The sequence below is a fragment of the Arvicanthis niloticus genome, chromosome X (genome assembly GCF_011762505.2).
Source record: "Arvicanthis niloticus isolate mArvNil1 chromosome X, mArvNil1.pat.X, whole genome shotgun sequence".
Lineage (NCBI taxonomy): Eukaryota > Metazoa > Chordata > Mammalia > Rodentia > Muridae > Arvicanthis > Arvicanthis niloticus.
The window spans coordinates 124699281-124719509 of NC_047679.1; the positions used below are offsets into that span (position 1 = coordinate 124699281).

The window sequence follows — 20229 nt, forward strand, 5'->3', positions numbered from 1 at the left end:
CAGTTTAGTTTAGGATTCATGGTTGGTAGTTCTAATAAGTTTTTGTTGAAAATCCTTGGCTTCTTTGCAAGGGCAAAAAGCCCATCATGTTTCCTCATGGCTAGTAAGCATGGGCTAGCATTGTTCAACCAAAGGATAGAATGAAGTAAGTTGATTTTTCCAGAGGCATTCAGCCTCCTATGTAGCTCTATGAATTATCAAACAAATATGGCTACAAGTATTTGTTTTAGGGTGACTATCTCTGACCTTTTTGTGTGGTAGAAATTAGAGGTAACTGGGAAGAGATTTGGGAGGGAAGAGTTTTATTGTATTACTGGCAACTGCTCGGGGTTTGTTTGTTTGTGTTTAGTAAAACTTAGTAGTATAATTTTTAATGAAATAAAACCAATAAAAGAGAAAAATGAATGAAAATTCAAGAGGTGATTTAAAGATGGTATTATTTAAAGGACAGTGGCTTCTAGAATAGGAAAGTTCTCAACAAATACAGAGTAGGTTCAGTGTCTACTTTGATGTCAAGTTGGCAGTTTGCATTGGTGACTACTGATGAGTCAAGAGTTTGGCTGCTTTGTTAAGAATGAGTAAAGAGTTCTTGATTTAGACACTTGGGTACCTTCAAAGTTTTGAAAGGCTGACAGAATAAATGACTAATTTTCAAATAACTGGCAATTCACATACACATACAGGATTTTCCACTCTTAATTAATCTAATTTATGTAGTATATTTAAATATATATATTCAGATATATGGTTAATTTAATTTACATATTTTGAAGGTCCACTATGTGCTGAGTGTCTTAGAGAAGTTTGCAAATAAAAACAAAATATGATCCCTACCTTCAGGGAAATTCTAGTGACAAGAGTGTGTCATGAATGAGTGATGGCATTGGTGATAGAAACGGAGAGAGGAAGTTAAAGGAGTTATTGTATTTGCTAAGAGAAACATATGACAGGATAGATTTATGATAAAATATGGAGGCTGAAATGATAAGACTAGGTTTCTAACTAAATGTAATATGGGATAAGAAGGATTGAATTTCTATTTTATTTTGTTTCTTACCTGAAGACATGATGGTTATCATCAGTAAGTAGTTTAGGAATAAGAGTGGGTCATCACAGAGGTTAAACAAGGCCCCCCAGTTGGGGTAATGAGGACACCCCCTCATCTCCAAATTTTTAACCCAGAATGGCTCCTATCTAAAGGAAATATGGAGACAAAGTGTGGAGCAGAGACTGAAGGAAAGGCCATCTAGAGACTGCCCCACCTGAGGATCCATCCCAACTGCAAATACCAAACCCAGACACTATTGCAGATGCCAGGAAGTGCTTGCTGACAGGAGCCTGATATAGCTGTCTCCTGAGAGGCTCTACAAGAGCCTGACAAATACAGAGGCTGATGTTTGCAGCCAACCATTGGACTGAGCGTGGGGTCCCCAATAGAGGGGTTAGAGAAAGGACTGAAGGAGCTGAAGGGATTTGCAACTCCATAGGAAGAACAACAATATCAACCAACCAGACCCCCCCCCCAAGAGCTCCCAGAGACTAAATCACCAACCAAAGTATACACATGGAGGGACCCATGGCTCCAGCTACATATATAGCAGAGGATGGCATTGTCTGCCATCAATAGAAGGAGAAGCTGTTGGTCCTGTGAAGGCTAGATGCCCCAGTGTAGGGAAATGACTGGGCAGGGAGGTGAAAGTGGTGGGTGGAGGAACACCCTCATAGAAGCAGGGGGAATGGGGATCAGATAAGGGGGTTCTAGAGTAGAAACCAGGAAAAGGGATAACAGTTGAAATGTAAATACACAAAATATTCAATAAAAATTATTTTTAAAAAAGAAAAAAGAGAAAGGGGCCTAAAAAATATGAAACCATATGGCATGACTTTATGAGTATAAAAAGACTTGTGAGGTAATCATTTGTCTGAACTCTAGACTAGGGCTTTACATATATATTCTTTTCATCCTTATGAGATACAAATTGTCCCCATGTTTTTTGAGGAATTTTCAGTCTAAAAACTTAGATGTTTCCTGAGAAACTTCAAGTTTTTCTCAGTTCATAGTTTTCTCTGCCTCTTTTGTTTGTTTGTTTAAGTTTGTGGTTTTTATTTCTTTTCTTTTCTTCTTCAAGACAGTGTTTGTCTGTGTAGCCCCTGGCAGTACTGGAACTCATTCAGTAATCCAGGCTGAGTTCAAATTCAAGAGGTCTGTGTGTCTCTGCCTCCTATGTGCTGTGATTAAAGACGTGTGCCACCACTCCCTAGCTATTATTTTTTAACAAAAAAATTATACAATAACTTTAATCTTGTTTTCCTTACTCCAATTCATTCTAGTTCTTCTCCACTTTTCTATCTACTCAACTTCATGTTCTTTCTCTCCTCTTTCAAACCACAAAAACAAACAAAGGAACCAAGAAAGACACAAAAAACAATAATCAAAAGAAACAAGTAAAAGATAAATTAGATGAAAATGCCAAAGCAAAGTCAAAGGATACAAAATATCCACAAAACACCATTGAGGCCATTTTTGTGCTGTCAAAGTAACTAATCCTGGGCTCAGGGACTGAAATAAAGTTTATACACTCAGTAGGATTCCCTTTGCAGAAAACTAACTTTGCCATTGCTAGCAGGCATCAATTGCAGATAGATTTTTGTTTAGGGCTGGGGCCAAGTGTCCACATCTCCCTCTTGGTGCTGTGACCCCATCTGGATTGAACTTTGCAGGGCTTGTAAATACTGCTACTGTCTCTGTGAGTTCATTTGTATATCAATCCCCTCTAACTCCTACTTTCTGCCTACTCTTCTGCATAGAGCCCAGAGAGGAGGGGATTAATGAAGACATTCCATGTAAGACTAATTATTTCAAAGGCTCACATTCTCTACATATTGTCTACTTGTGGATCTTTTTATTACTTACAATCTACTGAGGAGAAACTTCTCTAATGAAGGTTGAATGAGACATGATTTATGGGTTTAATAGTAGTCAGTCTATCATTAGGAATGTTGTTATTGCTATGTTCCTTTAGCAGAATTAGGTTTTAGTGTTTGGTTATCTTGTAGGTCAATGACCTATGTAGTCTCAAGTTCTTCACTGCCTGAACATTGAAAAATATTAGTTCCCTCTCTTGGAGCGGAACTTAAGCCCAAACAAAAAGTAGTTGGTTTCTCTCATAACATTTATGCATGTTCTTCCTTTTTAAAGTGATCTTATTATGATTACTAAAATTACTATTACTAGTTCTATTTTACAGATTTTCATGGCTCAATAAAAATGAGGAAACTTTGGTACAGAAAGGTTTAAGTGTCTTATACGGGTATATTTGTCTTAAAGGAGGTAAAGACCAAGACCAATGGAGACTTACTTGAATTACTGTTGTGAGGATCAAAAGAATGGCTTGGAATACCTTCCCTTAAAATCTGCAAAGCACATAAAGTTATAGTTTGTGTCATTATTATACATAAAGAAAGCAATGGAAACCCATGGCCCAGAAAGATTAACTGAGAAAATATCAGAATTAGGAAAAGAAAAGGAAATTACCAAATCACATACTTCTGCTACCCTACAATAAAATAGAAGAAAAATGAACCTCAAAACTTGAATTATTTTGCTTATTTTATTAAAAGGAAATAGTATGGTACACTAGCCTCTCAGCACATTAGTCTGGCAATGAAATTATACTACCGATTTTAGATAACATTAGAAGCAAACCGAGGGAACTTTGCATTTCCTAAAGTAATGAGAAGCAGGGAGCTTAAATGAAGCAGTGCTGTTAGTCATGAGCCACAAAGCAGACATGTAATTCATGCTTGAAAATACTTGTAAAATGCATCTCCTTCATAGAAAGATTGCTGCAATTACTTGGAAACTAATGAGTACACAGGTTACTTTCAAGGAATCAACCAATTTTGTAGAAGGAGAAGTAAAGGATTGGCAATATTTTAAAAAGTCTACAATTGATTCAAACAGCTAAATTTCATCTTTGAAATAATTAGAATTTCTGATCAAGTCTGCTGAGAATATCTTTGTCCTTAACAGGATTGCTAAGCCTCTGGAGAGCAAAAAGGAACATTTAGTGTACATCAGAAGTTACTATTGTGTATAATGAGAGTAAATAATGTAGGCGTAGAACAATATGTTTCAGGTTCCACTAGGTTTTCTATGTCATGTCTAGCTTTTAAGAAAGTACAAGACTAGATGACAGTCACCTCTCCAATGGTGAGGAGGCAAAAAATTGACCCTGGCAACCTGTTCTGAACTATGAAGTATCTGGTGGTTGTTAAACAGTGGACCTTTTTGAGGCTATGTATCTATGCCTGTGTGTCTATGCCTAACTTTGATTCATGAGTATTTTTTTACTTACTAGCATTTGTCATAAAATGATCACAGTATTTCCTACTTGTAGCCATGGCAATCTGTTATGTAAACCGTGCAGATCTTCAGCCATTTTTTAACTTAGAAAGGTTGGACTGTAAACTCAACCTTAAATTATCTCCTATAGAATTTCTGTCATGAGGCCTTCTGAAACAATTGCTCTGTGAGGAAATTTGTCTAAGAAGGACACCAGCTTCCATTCCTACAGGTTACCACTGTTCTACTCTACCCTTGTAGCTTGTGTGTACAGAAAAGCTACAGAAGCTTATTGTGATAGTTTAACCCCTAACTTGAAATGACTACTTCTACTAAATTAGAATTTAATGTAACTCTCATGGTTTTTGTCTTCAAAAGAAAAAAAATGTATATAAGGAATACCTTGGCATTTTCTAGAAAAAAAAGTCTGTTCTAAGGAAAAATAACGTTTTTAAATTGCTTTAATTCACTTATAGGTGAGGCAATAAGAGAAATCCCCCTTTACATTTTAAAGCCAGGCATATTTTTGTCTCACATAATTATGGTAATATTCTTCATTTTACAGATGAATATTATTCTTTAACCTATAAACTTTTCATTCTTGACTTATCTATCATGGACTTCAAAGTTTTCAAGTCATTGTCCAATCAGTAGTAACCAAGTTACTATGCCCTTTGCCTTTCAAATGTATCTTTTACTTCAAGTTTTTACATGTTCTTTCATTTGATAGAGGCACAGTATAGGATATATTTTTTTCTGTTAAATTCTGCAACAATTTATTTGATAATGTAATACTAGACCAGTGGTTCTCAACCTGTGGATTGTAAACTCTTTGGAAGGTCAAACAACTTTTTCACAGGGGTCATATGTCAGATATTTTGCATATCAGATATTTATATTACAATTCATATCAGTAGAAAAATTACAGTTATAAAGTAGCAACAAAAATAATTTTATGGTTGGGGTTACTACAATATAGGAACTGTACTAAAGGGTCTCAGTATTGGAAAGATTAAGAACCACTGTACTAGACATTGTGTCAATTTTCAGTGATATAAAAATGATTCAGATTTATCTATTGAATTTTAATAGCTATAAGTTTAGACAGGAAGTGAAAGCATACCTTTACTATATATATTGCATAGCAGTGTGTTAATTTCTGGGCTTATTTAGAGAACTTCTAATTTTCCATTAATTTTGATATTATACTATTAGATATTTACCAGTTTAGAAATTCTCTTTGTTCAAAACATGTTTTAAAAGTTGAGTTTTACAAAATGTGTCAGCATGCTTTGGAAACTAAGACAACTCTAATAGGTAAACATCAATGAAGAGTCATTAAAAATTAGACATTGTTCTGCCTACTGAGAAAAAATATATGTCTTCTGTATACCATCAAAATAACAACAGGCATTTTACTAGCTTGCTTGTAAGCAAATGAGATATAAGGTATGTGGATCCTGATGACCTACAAAGTAGGGTGACTTTCCATGGCAAGACGTATTGTTGAGCTGATGTCTGTAGTGGGAAAGAATAAGGTTATTTTGTAGAAATTTGCTTCCACTAAATCCATTAAACATGACAGTGATATTTTGAGTGGGAAATTAAGTCCCTTTGTTTCTGCTGGCAAGCCAGATACTTGATCATAGACACATATCTGTGTTTGTAGCATATGCCATATTACTTCAGAGATAAATGTTTTTCTGAAATTATTTCAGGCATACATCAAATTCTTGGTGAGATTTTAAGGCAATGGAATTTCTTTGTTTTATATTTAGGGAGTGAAAAGGCACACTGACTTTGGCTGCTGTCCAAATGGTTCATTGTGTAAGTCAGTTGAAGGAAATTGCTATATGCAAAGAGTTTATTCTTGCCTTTGCTAAGAAGTAATTTCTGACATTAAAATAGTAAACCTAGGGAATTTTAGGAAATAAAAATGATTTCTCCCCTTCTATATCTTTTAAATATGCCTTTCAAATGTGCTTCTGAAAACAGGGCAATTATTCTACTGAGAATTGTATAGACTGTTAATTGTTTAATCACTACTTCAGCACCAAGGTTGCATACGATGCAACATAAGATGTTCTTGAGGAGAAGCATACTAAAACTGACTTGTATTTATTCAACTTCTAATGATCTCCATTCCCCCACAGAAATCCCCTAGCATATATTTAGCATATTTTGGTATAATCTTTGAAATTCATATTTCTCTAACTGCCCTAATTTTTTACAAGTGTCTAAGAATTAACACATGGCATGAATTAAATATGTGGAGATAATTCTAATAATAAGGCCAAGGTTCCTAGTTTGATTTTCTTTTCTGATTATTTCTTTTCCGTGTCCTTTCCTGGCTCTTCTTCTTGCCTCTATCTACTAAAAGGGAATATGCTCCAAATGTTTTGCTTGAGCCCAATCTTCTCATTCCATTTTTTTCCTTTCAAATACATCACTCTTTATCCTTCCTATATTTTTCCATCTTCACATACAATGACAATAGAAGTATATATCTTTAGATAGAGTAATACCTGAGAGTTGAATGGGAAGTACACTACCTGTATGGCTTAGGAGAGCAGGGAATTTTGAGGGCATATGAAGTACCTTGGATGTTGAGTATTTATCTTTTATGAACCACATTGCTTTCCACTCTTGTGCATGAAGAGCATGTTTATGGTTTCTATGAAGCAAAGGCCATATAATATGTGGCCTTCTATAACTAATTGCTCCATTACCAAATGACACCTAGGATAATGGTAGCTTTTGTTCTTTGTAACATATGGGGCCAGAATAGTACTCCCTAGGCATAGTAAAGTTTTTTGCTTTTCTGAATTAAACACCTTGTTTTGATAGCCTATTTAGATGTAAAGAGAATCATAAAAGTTAATTTTGAGAATTACCAACTGAATTTCATCAGATTTATTTCCACGTATACAACTACCCTTCATATTTTAGTCATAAAAGCTTCACTTTCTCATTGCAAAACTATAAGCAACAGCTTAGTTATTTTATAAAATAACAATCTGACATTTTGTGAGATTAGCATATCCTACAAGGTTATGATAGAGATGGGCTGTTGATTATCCAAAGATTGGTTTGGTTGCCTCTTTTACTCTTACACATTAGGCTAACATTGTTTTAAAAAGAAAACTTTGTTTTGATTTAGTTACACAACATTTAAACTGAAAAAAAATTCTAACTCACTGAAAAGACACAGGAGAGCTTGAGTCACTGTTGATGAACAATGCAGCATTTGAAAGTTAATGAGTATGAATCATCAATGTGTAAACACAGTCGCCCCCAGAATATGTAGGCAGGCACCAGTAATTTATACAGTTCTCTGATTAAAAGGAATTAGATTCATGTTAGTCATAAGTTAGCTCAATTAGATGTTGTTTAATCCATTGCCTTGTTTAAAGTTTGTGTAGAAAGGACAGTGTAGTTTAACTGATTTCTCTATAAAACAGGTTTAACATTTTATGGTATAATATATTGCAAAGAATGATATGTCACACAAGTCAAGCATTCCTTGTAAAACGATATCTTTTTACACCAGTAAAAAGACATCTTTAATTGTAATGTACAATGTATCAGTTCTCATCAAACCCACAATTAGTGGGGTTTTCTGTTTTTGTTTTGTTGTTGTGATTGTTTTGTATAATTACTCATGGAGGGAATCTGGGTTCACTTATCTCAGTTCTAGAACCCCATGTGGTACAGATTCCTGCAGATTCCATGTGGCCTCAGTCTTTGTTATTTCATCAAAACTTTGATCATGTTGATTTAGAGGGCTATGTGTCCTTGGTATCCTCCATTCCCTCTTGCTCTTCCACTTTTTCCACCTTCATTTCTGATAGGGTTCCTTGAGTCCTAAGGTGATAAATTTGACTGAGATATCCCTTTTAAAGATAAATGTTCCAATGTTTCTTATCCTCTGCATAATGTCTGACCATGGGCTTCTTTAGTTGCCCCCATCTGCTGTAGGAGAAAGCTTCTTTGATGACAGTTGGGCAGAGCACTGACTTATAAGTATGTAAAATGTCATTATTAGTAATTTAATTGCTAATATTTAAAAAACAGAAGTATTTAGTCTTATCTAGTTTTATGTTCTTTGTCATTCCAGCAGGGTCAGGTACTGGTTTCTCTCACGAAGTAGGTTTTCAGTCAAATCAGATTTTGTTTAGTTATCTTGCAAGCAGGACACTATTGTATTTCAAATGGTTTGTGTATGTGTTGGTGTTTATACCTCCCCTTTGGTAGTATGAAGTATACTTCCCTATACCAAAGATGCTAGCTAGCTCTTAGAGGTAAAGGCTCTATGTGGCCAACAGTTCAACTTCCATATTAAGTAAGTTTTATAGACCTTGTTTTCAGCAATGTCAACTTTCCATCGGTTTGTAGTGAGCTCTTTTTAGAGTCTTGGCAACAGCCTGGATTGTTTGGCTGTGTCTATGAGACACTTTTGTCCAACAACTCAATTATATATAACATAATCTCAATCCTGGAAACTTCATTTGATAACAAGCAACGTTCTGTGGGTCCTTGTCTCCCCCATTAATTGGTGATTTTATTTAGATCACCTTCATATATGTATTTTTTAGGAAGCTTTTATTATATTAGGTTTTCATACTACCCTTCAAATGGCCCTTAGTTTTATGTATTTTTCCATGTATTCCCTTCCTTAGGCCCCTCCTCTCTCTCTCTGTCTCTCTCTAATTGATTCTCCTATTTCAGTCTTTATCCTCATTTGTACATATCTTTCTCTTCTATTTTTCTTTCCTAGGAAGATCTATCTGTCCTTCCCAGTCCCTTACTCTACACCTAACCACTTTGTTTGTATGGATTGTAGCTGGGTTATCATTGAATTTATATCTACATATAAGTGAATGCATACCATATGTGGCTGGGTTACTTCACTCAGAATGATTTTCTTTTCTAATCCTATCCATATACTTGTTAATTTCATGATTTCTGTTTTTACTCATCTGAGTAATATGACATTGTGTAAATGCACCACATTTTTAATCCATTCTTTTGTCATGACATCTGCATTGTTTCACATTTCTGGCTTTTATGAAAAAAACAGGTTGTTTGAGAAAGTATCTCTGTGGTAGGATAAAGCTTTCTTTGGTTAAATGACCAAGAGTTGTATAGCTAAATCTTGAAGTATATAAATTCCCATTTTCTTGATAAACCACAACACTGATTTATATACTGACTGTATAAGTTTATACTCCTACCAGCCATAAATGAGCATATCCCCTTACCCTACATCTTCACTACAATGAGGTGTCACTTGTGATTTTGATCTTAGCCATTTGGACATGTGTAAGATGAAATCTCAAAGTAGTTTTACATTTGTATTTTCTAGGTCACTAAGGATGTTGAACACTTATTGAATTGTTTCTCAGCCATTTGAGTTTCCACTTTTGAGAATTCTATTTAGATCTGTACCCCAATTTTAAATAAATTAATTACATTATTTATTTATATTTCAAATGTTGCCTCATCCCAGGCCCACTCTCAGAGTTTTTTCCCCTATACCCTTTCTCTTTGCCTCTCTAATACTATAGAGCAAAAGTGCACCCCATTTTTAATTGAGTTGTTTTCATGATAGTTTTTTGTTGTTGTTGTTTATTATATTTTGGTTAGTAACCCTCTTGCAGATATATAGTTGGTAAAAAAAAATTTCCCACTCTGTAGGCTACTGTTTTGTCTGAATGACTATACAATTTTTCAGTTTCACAAGGTCCCATTTATTGATTGTTGATCTTACAACCTATGCTAATGGTGTTCTGCTCAGAATGTCTTGTGTTTCTCTTCTATCAGGATCAGTGTATCTGGTTTTATGTTGAGGTCCTTGATCCCCTTGGACTAATTTTTTTGCCGGGTGACAATTAAGATCTATTTGGAGCCTTTAACATGCAGACATCCAATATGACTAGGACAATTTGTTGAAGATGATGTCTTTTTATCTTATGTGAATTTCTGGCTCCTTTATTAAAAATATTAGGTGTCTGTAAGTGTGTGTATTTATGTCTGGGTCTTCAATGCAATTCAATTGATCAATGTGTTTGTTATTGTAGTAATGTCATGCTGTTTTTTAATATCATAGCTCTATAATAAAACTTGAAATTGGGAGTGGTGATACTTCTAGAAGTTTTTTATTATTCAGTAAGGCTTGGGGTTATCTTTGGGTTTGTGCGTGTGTCTGTGTGTGTGTGTGTGTGTGTGTGTATGTGTGTGTGTATGTGTGTGTGTGTGTGTGTGTGTGTGTGTGTGTGTGCAGGTATGTGTGTATCTTCATATAAAGCTGAAAATTGTTCTTTGAAGATTTGTGAACAATTCTATTGGGACCCAAAATCTTTTCAATATAAGATTTATGTTTTCCTTACTTACCACACAAAGTTTGAAATTATGTGACAGTATGGCAATTTTAAAGAGTGTTGTTTACTAGTGTATATTAGGCTTCTTTTTGAGGTGTAAATGTAGTAAGCAGACATCTATTAATTTTCTCTCCTTCCACCCCACCCCATCTTTTTTGTTACTTTAGACAAACAAAGGGGATGCCCTTGCTAACCGCGTACAGAACACTCTTGGAAGTTATGATGAAATGAAGGATCTGCTATCTAACCATTCCAGCCAGAATCATCTGGTGGGCATCCCAAAGAATCCAGCGCCCCAAACTCCCATCAGCAAAAGTGAAGCAAACTTTTATCCAGAACAAAAGAATCGAATGATCCCGTCTCACCAGGAGAATACCCACTCCTCAGCACTGATGCCTCCACCTTCAGTCGTGATACTTAATTCCACTCTAATACACAGCAACAGAAAATCAAAATCTGAGTGGCCACGAGATAGTCTCAACACAAGCCCTGCACAAGCAAGCCAGGTTAGCAGTCAACCAAACAAGATACAGACAGCCACACAAGACCCACCTCAAACCCGACTAGAAGACTTCTTTGTCTACCCAGCTGAGCAACCCCAAATTGGTACAGTTGAAAAATCTAACCCATCTGCAAAGGAAGATAATAACCCTAATTTGGGTGGAGAAGATGCTTTCAAAGAAATCTTTCAGTCTAATTCACCAGAAGAGTCTGAATTTACAGTGCAAGCGCCTGGGTCTCCCCTAGTTGCTTCATCTTTATTAGCTCCCAGCAGTGGCCTTTCCATTCCAACATTCCCACCAGGGCTTTACTGCAAAACAAGCTTGGGACAACAAAAACCAACAGCATATGTAAGGCCCATGGATGGGCAGGACCAGGCAACTGACATCTCTCCAACACTGAAGCCTTCCATTGAATTTGAGAACAGTTTTGGAAACCTCTCCTTTGGATCACTGTTGGATGGGAAACCCAGTGCAACCAGTTCAAAGACCAAACTGCCAAAGTTCACAATCCTGCAAACAAGTGAAGTAAGTGATTTTTAAGGTTTTCTTTTATTTTATAGTTGGGTTTTTTATTCTCCATTATCAACTACTTGCAACCCATTCACTTATCTTACTGGGTTGTGTGTATGGATGTCTTCAAGGTGAGTTTGATACTTAATATATGGTAACTTGTGACTCAAATAAGCAACACACTGTAAGTTCAATTAAGTCTCCAATTTGTAATGATGAAATACATGGTTGAGTTGAGTGAATGAAATAGGGTAGTTTATAGAATGATTTTAGAAAATTTTCTTGTAACAACATGAAAGCATTTTTTAGAATGAATGCATTCATTTTTTTTTCTATGAAACAAGACTTCACATAGCACAGGTTGGCATCAAATTCACAAAGAAAGAAAAAATTATCTTAAACTCCTGATCCTTCCACTTCTACCTCCTAAGTGTTCCAAATACATGCACACAACAATACTCACGCTCTAGCACCAAAGGCATTTAAAATACTTCTTTCATGTCTTGTGAGTCTGTTTAGAGAGGTATTATTTGGCAAGGTACTGATAGTACCTTCTTATCCCCCAGTCTTCTTTCTGGTGACACTTTCTTCCACAGATACCCACATAGCCATTTTATAATTACCTCTATCTTACTCGTATGTCCAACCAAGTCTCACTGTGGTTGAAATGACTAATATTTTGTCTAACTTAAGAACTATTGCCTGTAAATGAGAAGTCCAGTGGGACCATAGCCTCTTGCAAATAAATGGGTAATGATTATGACAGGCCTTATGGATTCTGAGTGGAGGACATATATAAGGCTGCCCCTGAGATGACCTCATGTAAACAGCTACCCACTGCCATTTTAAGAGCATGGTTTCTAAGAAGCTATGGCCTTTGAGTTAGATTTCTGTAACTGGTCACTAGAAGCTAGAAAAAAAAAACAGGAAAAAAACCACATTAACATTCTTAATCGTTGAGAGTTATAGGCTAAGAGTCTGAATTGTTAGACATTCCAAGTCAGTGCTGGCTAAATTACTGAAGTATGAGCTTTTCATCTTTTCTTCACTCTCAGTAGATACGTTGATGACAACTTTGGTGAATGATGCAAACACAAGGAAAGAGAGGCCTAGGGTACATGGTTGCATTTTATGGACCTATGCTTTGATAGTATCTTATATTAGGATGATTTTGTTTTTTGTATTATTATTCATGAAGTCTTGTCAAGATTGCACCTACATGTCTCTCAATTCTGTCTCCACTTCTCTACACCCTATGCCTTTGTCTGTGGATTGCTGGAACCTTTCTTAACTGAACACCTCCCTTCTGTCTCATTTCTCTTTCAGTAGTCTCTTTATACAAGTTAGTCCCTTCTTTTGATTCTTCAATGTATTGTCATTACTATCAGAAAAAAAGTCAAGTGTTCTTAGTTCCATATCTAAATCTTCACACTTTGACTTGACTTTTCCTTTCTGGTATAACGGAAAGTATTTGGTAGAAAATATGTATTCAGCTCTACTTAATTGTATTTTTTGTCTGTTACTTACTCTGTTCTATTCTTATGTAGTCATCAAGGAATCATAATCTTAATTTCTTCAATATTGGGTTTTAATATAACATACCTAAATATAGATATGCTTTGAAAGAAGAAGACAATAATAGGAAATGGAAATACCCTTTGAAGCTTCTCTTGTCTTAATATATACTACTGTTCTCTCCTTACAGTAGCACCATTCAGGACTGACTTGCAAGTAGTACTGCATCATAAAGCCCTGTGCTAGGCAGTTCTATAACTCATTAACAAAATGACAGGTCACCCATCCAGTACAATCCATTCCATTGTAAACCTCACTCTTATAATTTACAAAATACCTGACCCAGACACAGAAATAACTTCATTATTTTTCCTCAATGCTGCAGCACACTGAAAAGAGGCACATTTTCTTTTTTTCCTTTTTTATTGAATATTTTATTTATTTACTTTTCAGATGCCACCCCCTTTCCCCATAGTTTCCCCTAGAACCCCCTATCCCATCTCCCTCCTCTTCCTTGCTTTTGTACCATTTTAATTACATGCATGTATTAAGGTCAGTTCTAGGTTGAGGGTCTATCAAGACAATAGATGCAAATAGTCAAGGAACAAGCAAGCCAATAAACACAAATAGTCAAGGAAAAAGCAAGGCAATAAACAAAATTAGGTGAACACTCCCATGATTCCTGTTTCTAGGAGCTTATTAGGATGACCAAAATATCTGAGCCAACTTCCCTGTCCTACCCCAAAGTCATTTCCATGTCTGAAGCCTACTCCCTTGTTCTAGCCTAAATTTTTGATTTCTGCCTGAAATTATTTTTTTGTTCTAGCCTAATATTTAGATTCGTGCCTGAAATTGCTTCTTTGTTCTAACCTAAGATTTAGATTCCTGCCTGAAATTACTTCTTTGTTCTAGCCTAAAATCAGATTCCTGCCTGAAGCCTACTTCCTTGCCCTTGGCCAATGTCATATTCCTGCCAAGCAGCCCATTTTCTTGTTCTTGACCCACGTCAGCTTCTTGCCAAGCAGTCCCAAAGGCTTTCCACCTCTCCCCCTTTTTATTTCATTAATAAGACTGAACCTGTTTTAGGTCATTCTGATGAGAGAATGCCTTCCTTACTCATGTACATTTTCTTTGTGAGCTAGCATGATCTCTGGATATAATTGTCCAAGGAGCAACCATGTGCATGCAGCTTTAGTGATGGTTCAAATTGACATTGGTTGAACTTTGTCTAGAAAATGGGTCAGCTTTAATAAAGTCATGATCAGTGAAGAGGGTGTTTATTTTAAAGTAGAGGTCTCAAAGGATTTCAAATGGGGGAAGAGTGAAGTTTATGCCCTAAGATCAAGAGAATAGACAAATTTGAGGGGCAATGTGAAACAAAATTATGAGGAAAGAAATTGAGATCTTAGACATCCCAACAGAGAACTTACAAGGCTGTAGATTGGAATGTGCACATTAATATAGACAGGGTAGAGTATTATGGAGCTTTGAACGTATTGGAATTTATGTGGGTAAAACTCTGAACAAGTCTAAAAATTTACACTATTAAATCTTGATGGACTTTTCAAAGCATTTAGCATTAGAATTCAGTTCTAGCTCAAGGCACCAAGAATTTCAGTCACTGAGTTCTGGATCCTTAGTCAGTATAGCTTTGATGGCTTGCAGTGTTACTTTGAATTATTACTCCGAACTCTTATGTATAGAGAAATTTGAGTATTTCTCTAAGTATTTGCAGTTCTTTCCCTGGCTCTAGTGACAGAAGCTGACATGCATTAGTGAAGTTTATTTGGCCTGCTTAAGGAGCAGGAACAATTAAAATGATACCACTCATACCATTCAAACTCAGACATATACAAATAATCAGATATAATAATTTTTACATACTCAGAAGTTAAAGTTGTTTTTTAAAACCTGATGCGTGTGTGTGTGTGTGTGTGTGTGTGTGTGTGTGTTTGTGTCCATATTAATTTAGGTTTATAATTATTAGGGAAAATTTTATTTCTCATTCATAAAACCTTTCTTCACTTCTTAAAATTTCTATACTACATTAAAAAGACCAAATGTACAACCAACTGTATGGCAAAAGGTCAGCTGTCCAATTGGGGCTTAACATTTAAGCAAATAATAAAAACACCATGCTAAAAATTTATTATCATTTTATGCCACCAAAAAAGAGTAATGTACTATGTAGTTGAGTACAGAAGAATTTTCTAGAAAATGCATGTGAAAATAATAAAAGCTTTATTTATATCCAATGGAAACTAAAAGTTGTTTGTAATTTATGTTTTCTTAAAAATGAAATTGTTTTAAAAAATGAAATTGTTAATAAATAGATCTTTATACATGATTCTGTTACAAATGCTTTTAGTTTTATTATATTTTACTTTTATTTTACATTTTGCATTATGCTGAAAGTATGCTCATGTGAATAGCTTTGTATTTTGCTACAATTTCAATTTCTTATTGGTGTTGTTTACAAATGAGAGATCCAGTATCTCATGCTAAGTGTCTCAAACAACATTTGAGAACATAGAACTAACAGAGAGTAACAACACTGACAACAACAATAAACAATATTAATATTTATCTTGAATGTATAGGCAGTGTGGCAATCAGTCACAATACATTTTTCTACTATACACTTCAGTTTCTCTGTCTTAATAGGTAATCAGGGAACTCTAAAATGCCAAAATGAGCCTTCTTATTGGTTGTCCAATATAATATGGTAACCCTTGATACCATATATATACCACCAACAAAAATAAGCACAGTAGGTTGTATTATGTATTGGTGCATACACAGATATAGATATATGTAGCGATAATAGACAAAGCAAATGACACTATCAATTTGTGAGTAAAGGGAATGGGAGGGGTTGGAGGAGGAAAGGGAAGTGGGAAAGTGATGTAAGTCTATTTTAATTTACAATGTATTTTACAATTCCACCAGAAAGTTCTGAGTCATCTATGTTTATTCTCCACTTCCTTAAAAGAAAGAACATCATATATTTTTTTCTAAACTGCAACTCTTCTGCTGTGAGATGTCTCAAAGCTCTTGCCAAGAAAAACCCAGAAAGCCTATTCCAGTGTGTATGCCTGCTGCTCATCCATTTCATTTCTGCCTTCTTTTGCCCATTAAAACTAATCGAACAGTGGTACTTAGAAGCACTGATATTAACACCATTTTGGTGTCCTGATTTTTTTTTCTTGTTTCTCCAAGTCCTACTGTTTTCTCATATGCAACATTTTCTTTGGAATATAACCACCAGCCTCCTATGAAACTGTTAACCACGTCAGCCTTTCATTTCTCAAAGCTAAAGGATTGTTGCTTTACATACACTACTCTTGGTGTTCTTTGTTTTTAAATCTGTTGTCATTGCTCATATTTTCTTTGTGTGTGTGATTGAAAATAAGTCAAAAAATAATTTAATCCTCATTCTGCAGTACAACTTCAAGTGTGTTGTACAAATGTAAATGATCATCATTACTAATGATAAAACTTAAAACATGACAATTTATTCAGTTCAGTGATTCTTCAGGAGAAAATACAAAGCAAATATTTCTAGGAGAGAATATGTGATATAGTCACAAAACATGATTTCAATGAGTTATGCTGCCATACGGGATCTACTGGATTGTCTTGGTCTGCAAATTTGAGAGTGCTTTTTACCTTTCTGTACCTCCTGTCATACAAGATTAGACTGGTTCCCTGGTGAGATCAACTTGTTTCTAGATCACTGAAGGTGCATTTCTCCTTGTCAGGTAAGCCCAATTTGATTTTGTTTGTAAAGTAAGTTTGGTCAGTCTCTTCCAGTTTTCCAAGGTTACACACATGGGGACATGTAGCTCTTTACACTGTTCATTCCCACCTTTAAAATAATCTAGGACTTACTGACACTAGGTAAGTATGAGCAAACTGAGTATATTTTGGTTATAGTTTGAAATTAAGCCTAGAGTATTATTATATTTCAACTTTTTAATAATAGGTATATAGTATATTTTATCCAAAAGCATTAAGCTGTGGAATTATCAAAGCCTTGTAATCTTTTTGTTATCACTCACTAAAATAATGGATGACAAAGAATATCTATATTTTCATCTTATATCTAAGAAAATTTGAACAGGTTCAGTATACAGTGACATGATAAGCCTTTATAATGTGTGTTCCAAATCATCCTATTATCACTGGATACAATGATTAGTTCAGCACTTTCTGAGTCAGCCATAAAAAAGGATAGCCTTTATTCTGTGTTAAAGAATAAGAAAAATCAGCAGATAGGTAACCATATTGATCCCACTAAAATAGTAAATACAAAAGGCTCTAGAGATGAGTTATAAAAATTTTATGGGTGCTGTAAGTCTGTTTAGTATTTATAATTACCATGAAGGCAAATAATCTTTAATTAACCGTTGTTTTAAAAATGGAGTATGCTTTAACTGCCAAATTGAATTTATAACATGGGTAACAATGCCTATTCCTTGTAATACAATGTCTCATCTTGACCTACTCCTAACGGAAACTAAAATTATCATTATTCACTTTTCACATATGAAGAAAACAAGTCTCAAAGCAACTAAGATTCACTTGACTAAAATCACACATCTGTTAAGGTCAACACAGTTGACCATGCTGGGTCTGAAATCTAGGTGCAAAGTTCCATTTCTTTGATGACATTTAGTAGAAGATATAATAATGTATACACATTGATTGCTTTTCTAAAAATAGTTTCTTGGTTAGCACATACAGAGTGTGGATATAATGAGCTGAATTCAGCTTAACTTAAAATACCCTGGGGTTGAACATACCAAAGGAACAGTATTTCTCATGAAAACAAGTTACAGTCACATGTTTTTCATTTACAAATATGTTAAGAAGCTGTGCTTTTGCCATATTCTTAAATGAGTAACATATGACACAACTTGTTAGAGAACATGTTTTGGGTCATAGGGTTTCAGAGTTTCTATCACTTTCGTGGGATAAGTTTAACAGTATGTCCAAATAGCACAGCTAACAACCACGAGTTTTGTGGCTAAAATGCCAATATTATTATGATAAATTTAGGTACATATGAAAGACTAGTAAAATTTGAACATAAGAACAAGCAATTTGAGGGGATAATATTTCTCTCAAATGTTGGACCTCCTCAAATACATTAATTTCACAATTTAGCATATGTAGGTGATAAATGTACTTAGTAAGGAATAGGTAGAGTCACTGACATTTTTCATAATTAGTAAATAGATAAACTTCACAGTACAAAGGAATGCTGGAAAGTGATGGGCTGTGCTTCAGAAAATACCTGTGTAAATAAGAATACCTATGTTCTCAGGTGGTATAGAATGAAAGAGTGGTAGAAAAAAGACCTTCTTAGCTAATGGCTTTAAGGATGAAGGGAAGTTGAACTAAGGTTTTGGGGTAATACATGTGTTGATGGAAAAAGTGTATCTTAACCACCTGAAGTGGACTGCATAAAGACTGAGCTTCTTATGATATAAAGGTATCATGGCAGCTCACTGTTTTAAACTAGGGTCAAAGTGGAATTTTAAAAGTGTTACAATTTTATTGAAACAGTTAATATTGGCTGCCAAATACTTTCAGGGATCACTGTGAGCAATAATTTCTGGAGCTGTGTAAAAAGGTGTCTCTGTCTTGAAAGTACAACTGCTTTTTTAAAAATCTTTTTGTTTATATTCATCTAGGACTTCATATAAGCTTACTGGAGGGATTTTCATTTTTTTTATTTTTTCTTTTCTGAACAGTCCTAACAGTCTTTCCATGGAAACCTGCCCAAGAAACTGACAAGAATGTTCTCCTAAAATTTGAGGCATCCAAATGGACTTTGTGTAGCTATACTTGTTTATTGGAATAAATGTAGCCTTCAGATTCTTAGTAAGATAGAAGAATCTAACTGCCCTTCTCACTCCAGGTTATTAGGTAAAATGGGTTCACAGTACAGACTTTTTAGTCTTAGTCCACAATGTGTCTTGGATATGACAACCTTCTGAATATTATATGGAAAAAAGTGCCCCAAATCAAATAAAATGTAATGGCACACTTCAAGTTTTTCATTGGCTTCTTAGACCATAAATTATGCGTACTTGCAGAAAAGTTCCTTAAACAACTATTTTATAAAAACCCTATATTTCTTTTATGCTTTATTGTTTTTCATTCATTCAAGAAACATTTATTAAGTGCTTATTGTATCAGATACTATGCTAGGAACTAGAAACCTAATTTGATAACTTCTCTCTGTTGATAGTTTAAATCAGGAAATATTGAAACAAGATAGAAAAAATCATATATAGGAAACTGGGAAAAGAGGGTTTTTAAACTTCTGAGGGAACAGAGAGGATAGCTAAGAATGTCTGGGGGTATTTCAGAAGAATTTTTCAAATAACCTATATGCTAGGTCTTAAACTAGATTGTGACATTTTCCTGATTCAAACTCAGAACAAGTTAAAAGCAGGCCTAATGATGCTGGGATCTCAATATGAAGTAATTTTGGCAGAGTTCTGAAGCGAAAGAGGTGGAAAAATCAAGAGTACTGTGTCAGTTCTTGGTAATAAGGCAAAATTTTAATCCATTTAGAGGTATCAGATTGAAGCTTGGTGACTGATGACTTTAGAAAAGTCATGTTAGGAAGAAAATGGCAGGATAATAGGAGGAAAAGTATCACAAGCCTCAGAATACTGCTAAGACCAGAAACAGGAGACCAGTCAGTAAGCTGTTGCAATATGCCAGGACAGAATGCTAGCCATCTGAACTAGGACCATTTATGAGATAGACTTTTAAGGTTGATTCAATGGATTCAATTAGCCAATTCGATGGGCTATTAAGAACAAGCTATAAGAGAGAGATAAAATGGTGTTGAGGTTATACAAGGTAGTAGTACACAAGAGTCCTTTCTTGATATTCAGATACAAATTAGGTACGTTTCTATTTTTATCTCTTTTATTACCATACCATCATGATGTCA

At 34.9% G+C, this 20229-nt stretch overlaps 1 protein-coding gene across 4 annotated transcripts in view; it reads left to right on the forward strand.

The window, feature by feature from the left end:
* Aff2 (ALF transcription elongation factor 2) overlaps positions 1–20229 on the forward strand; it is a 450392-nt gene that overhangs the window by 151768 nt on the left and 278395 nt on the right. For all 4 annotated transcript variants that reach the window (XM_034485864.2, XM_034485865.2, XM_076919068.1 and 1 more), the window contains exon 3: positions 10893–11753. In XM_034485864.2, the coding sequence (XP_034341755.1) occupies positions 10893–11753 (861 nt within the window). The remainder of the gene's footprint in view (positions 1–10892; positions 11754–20229) is intronic.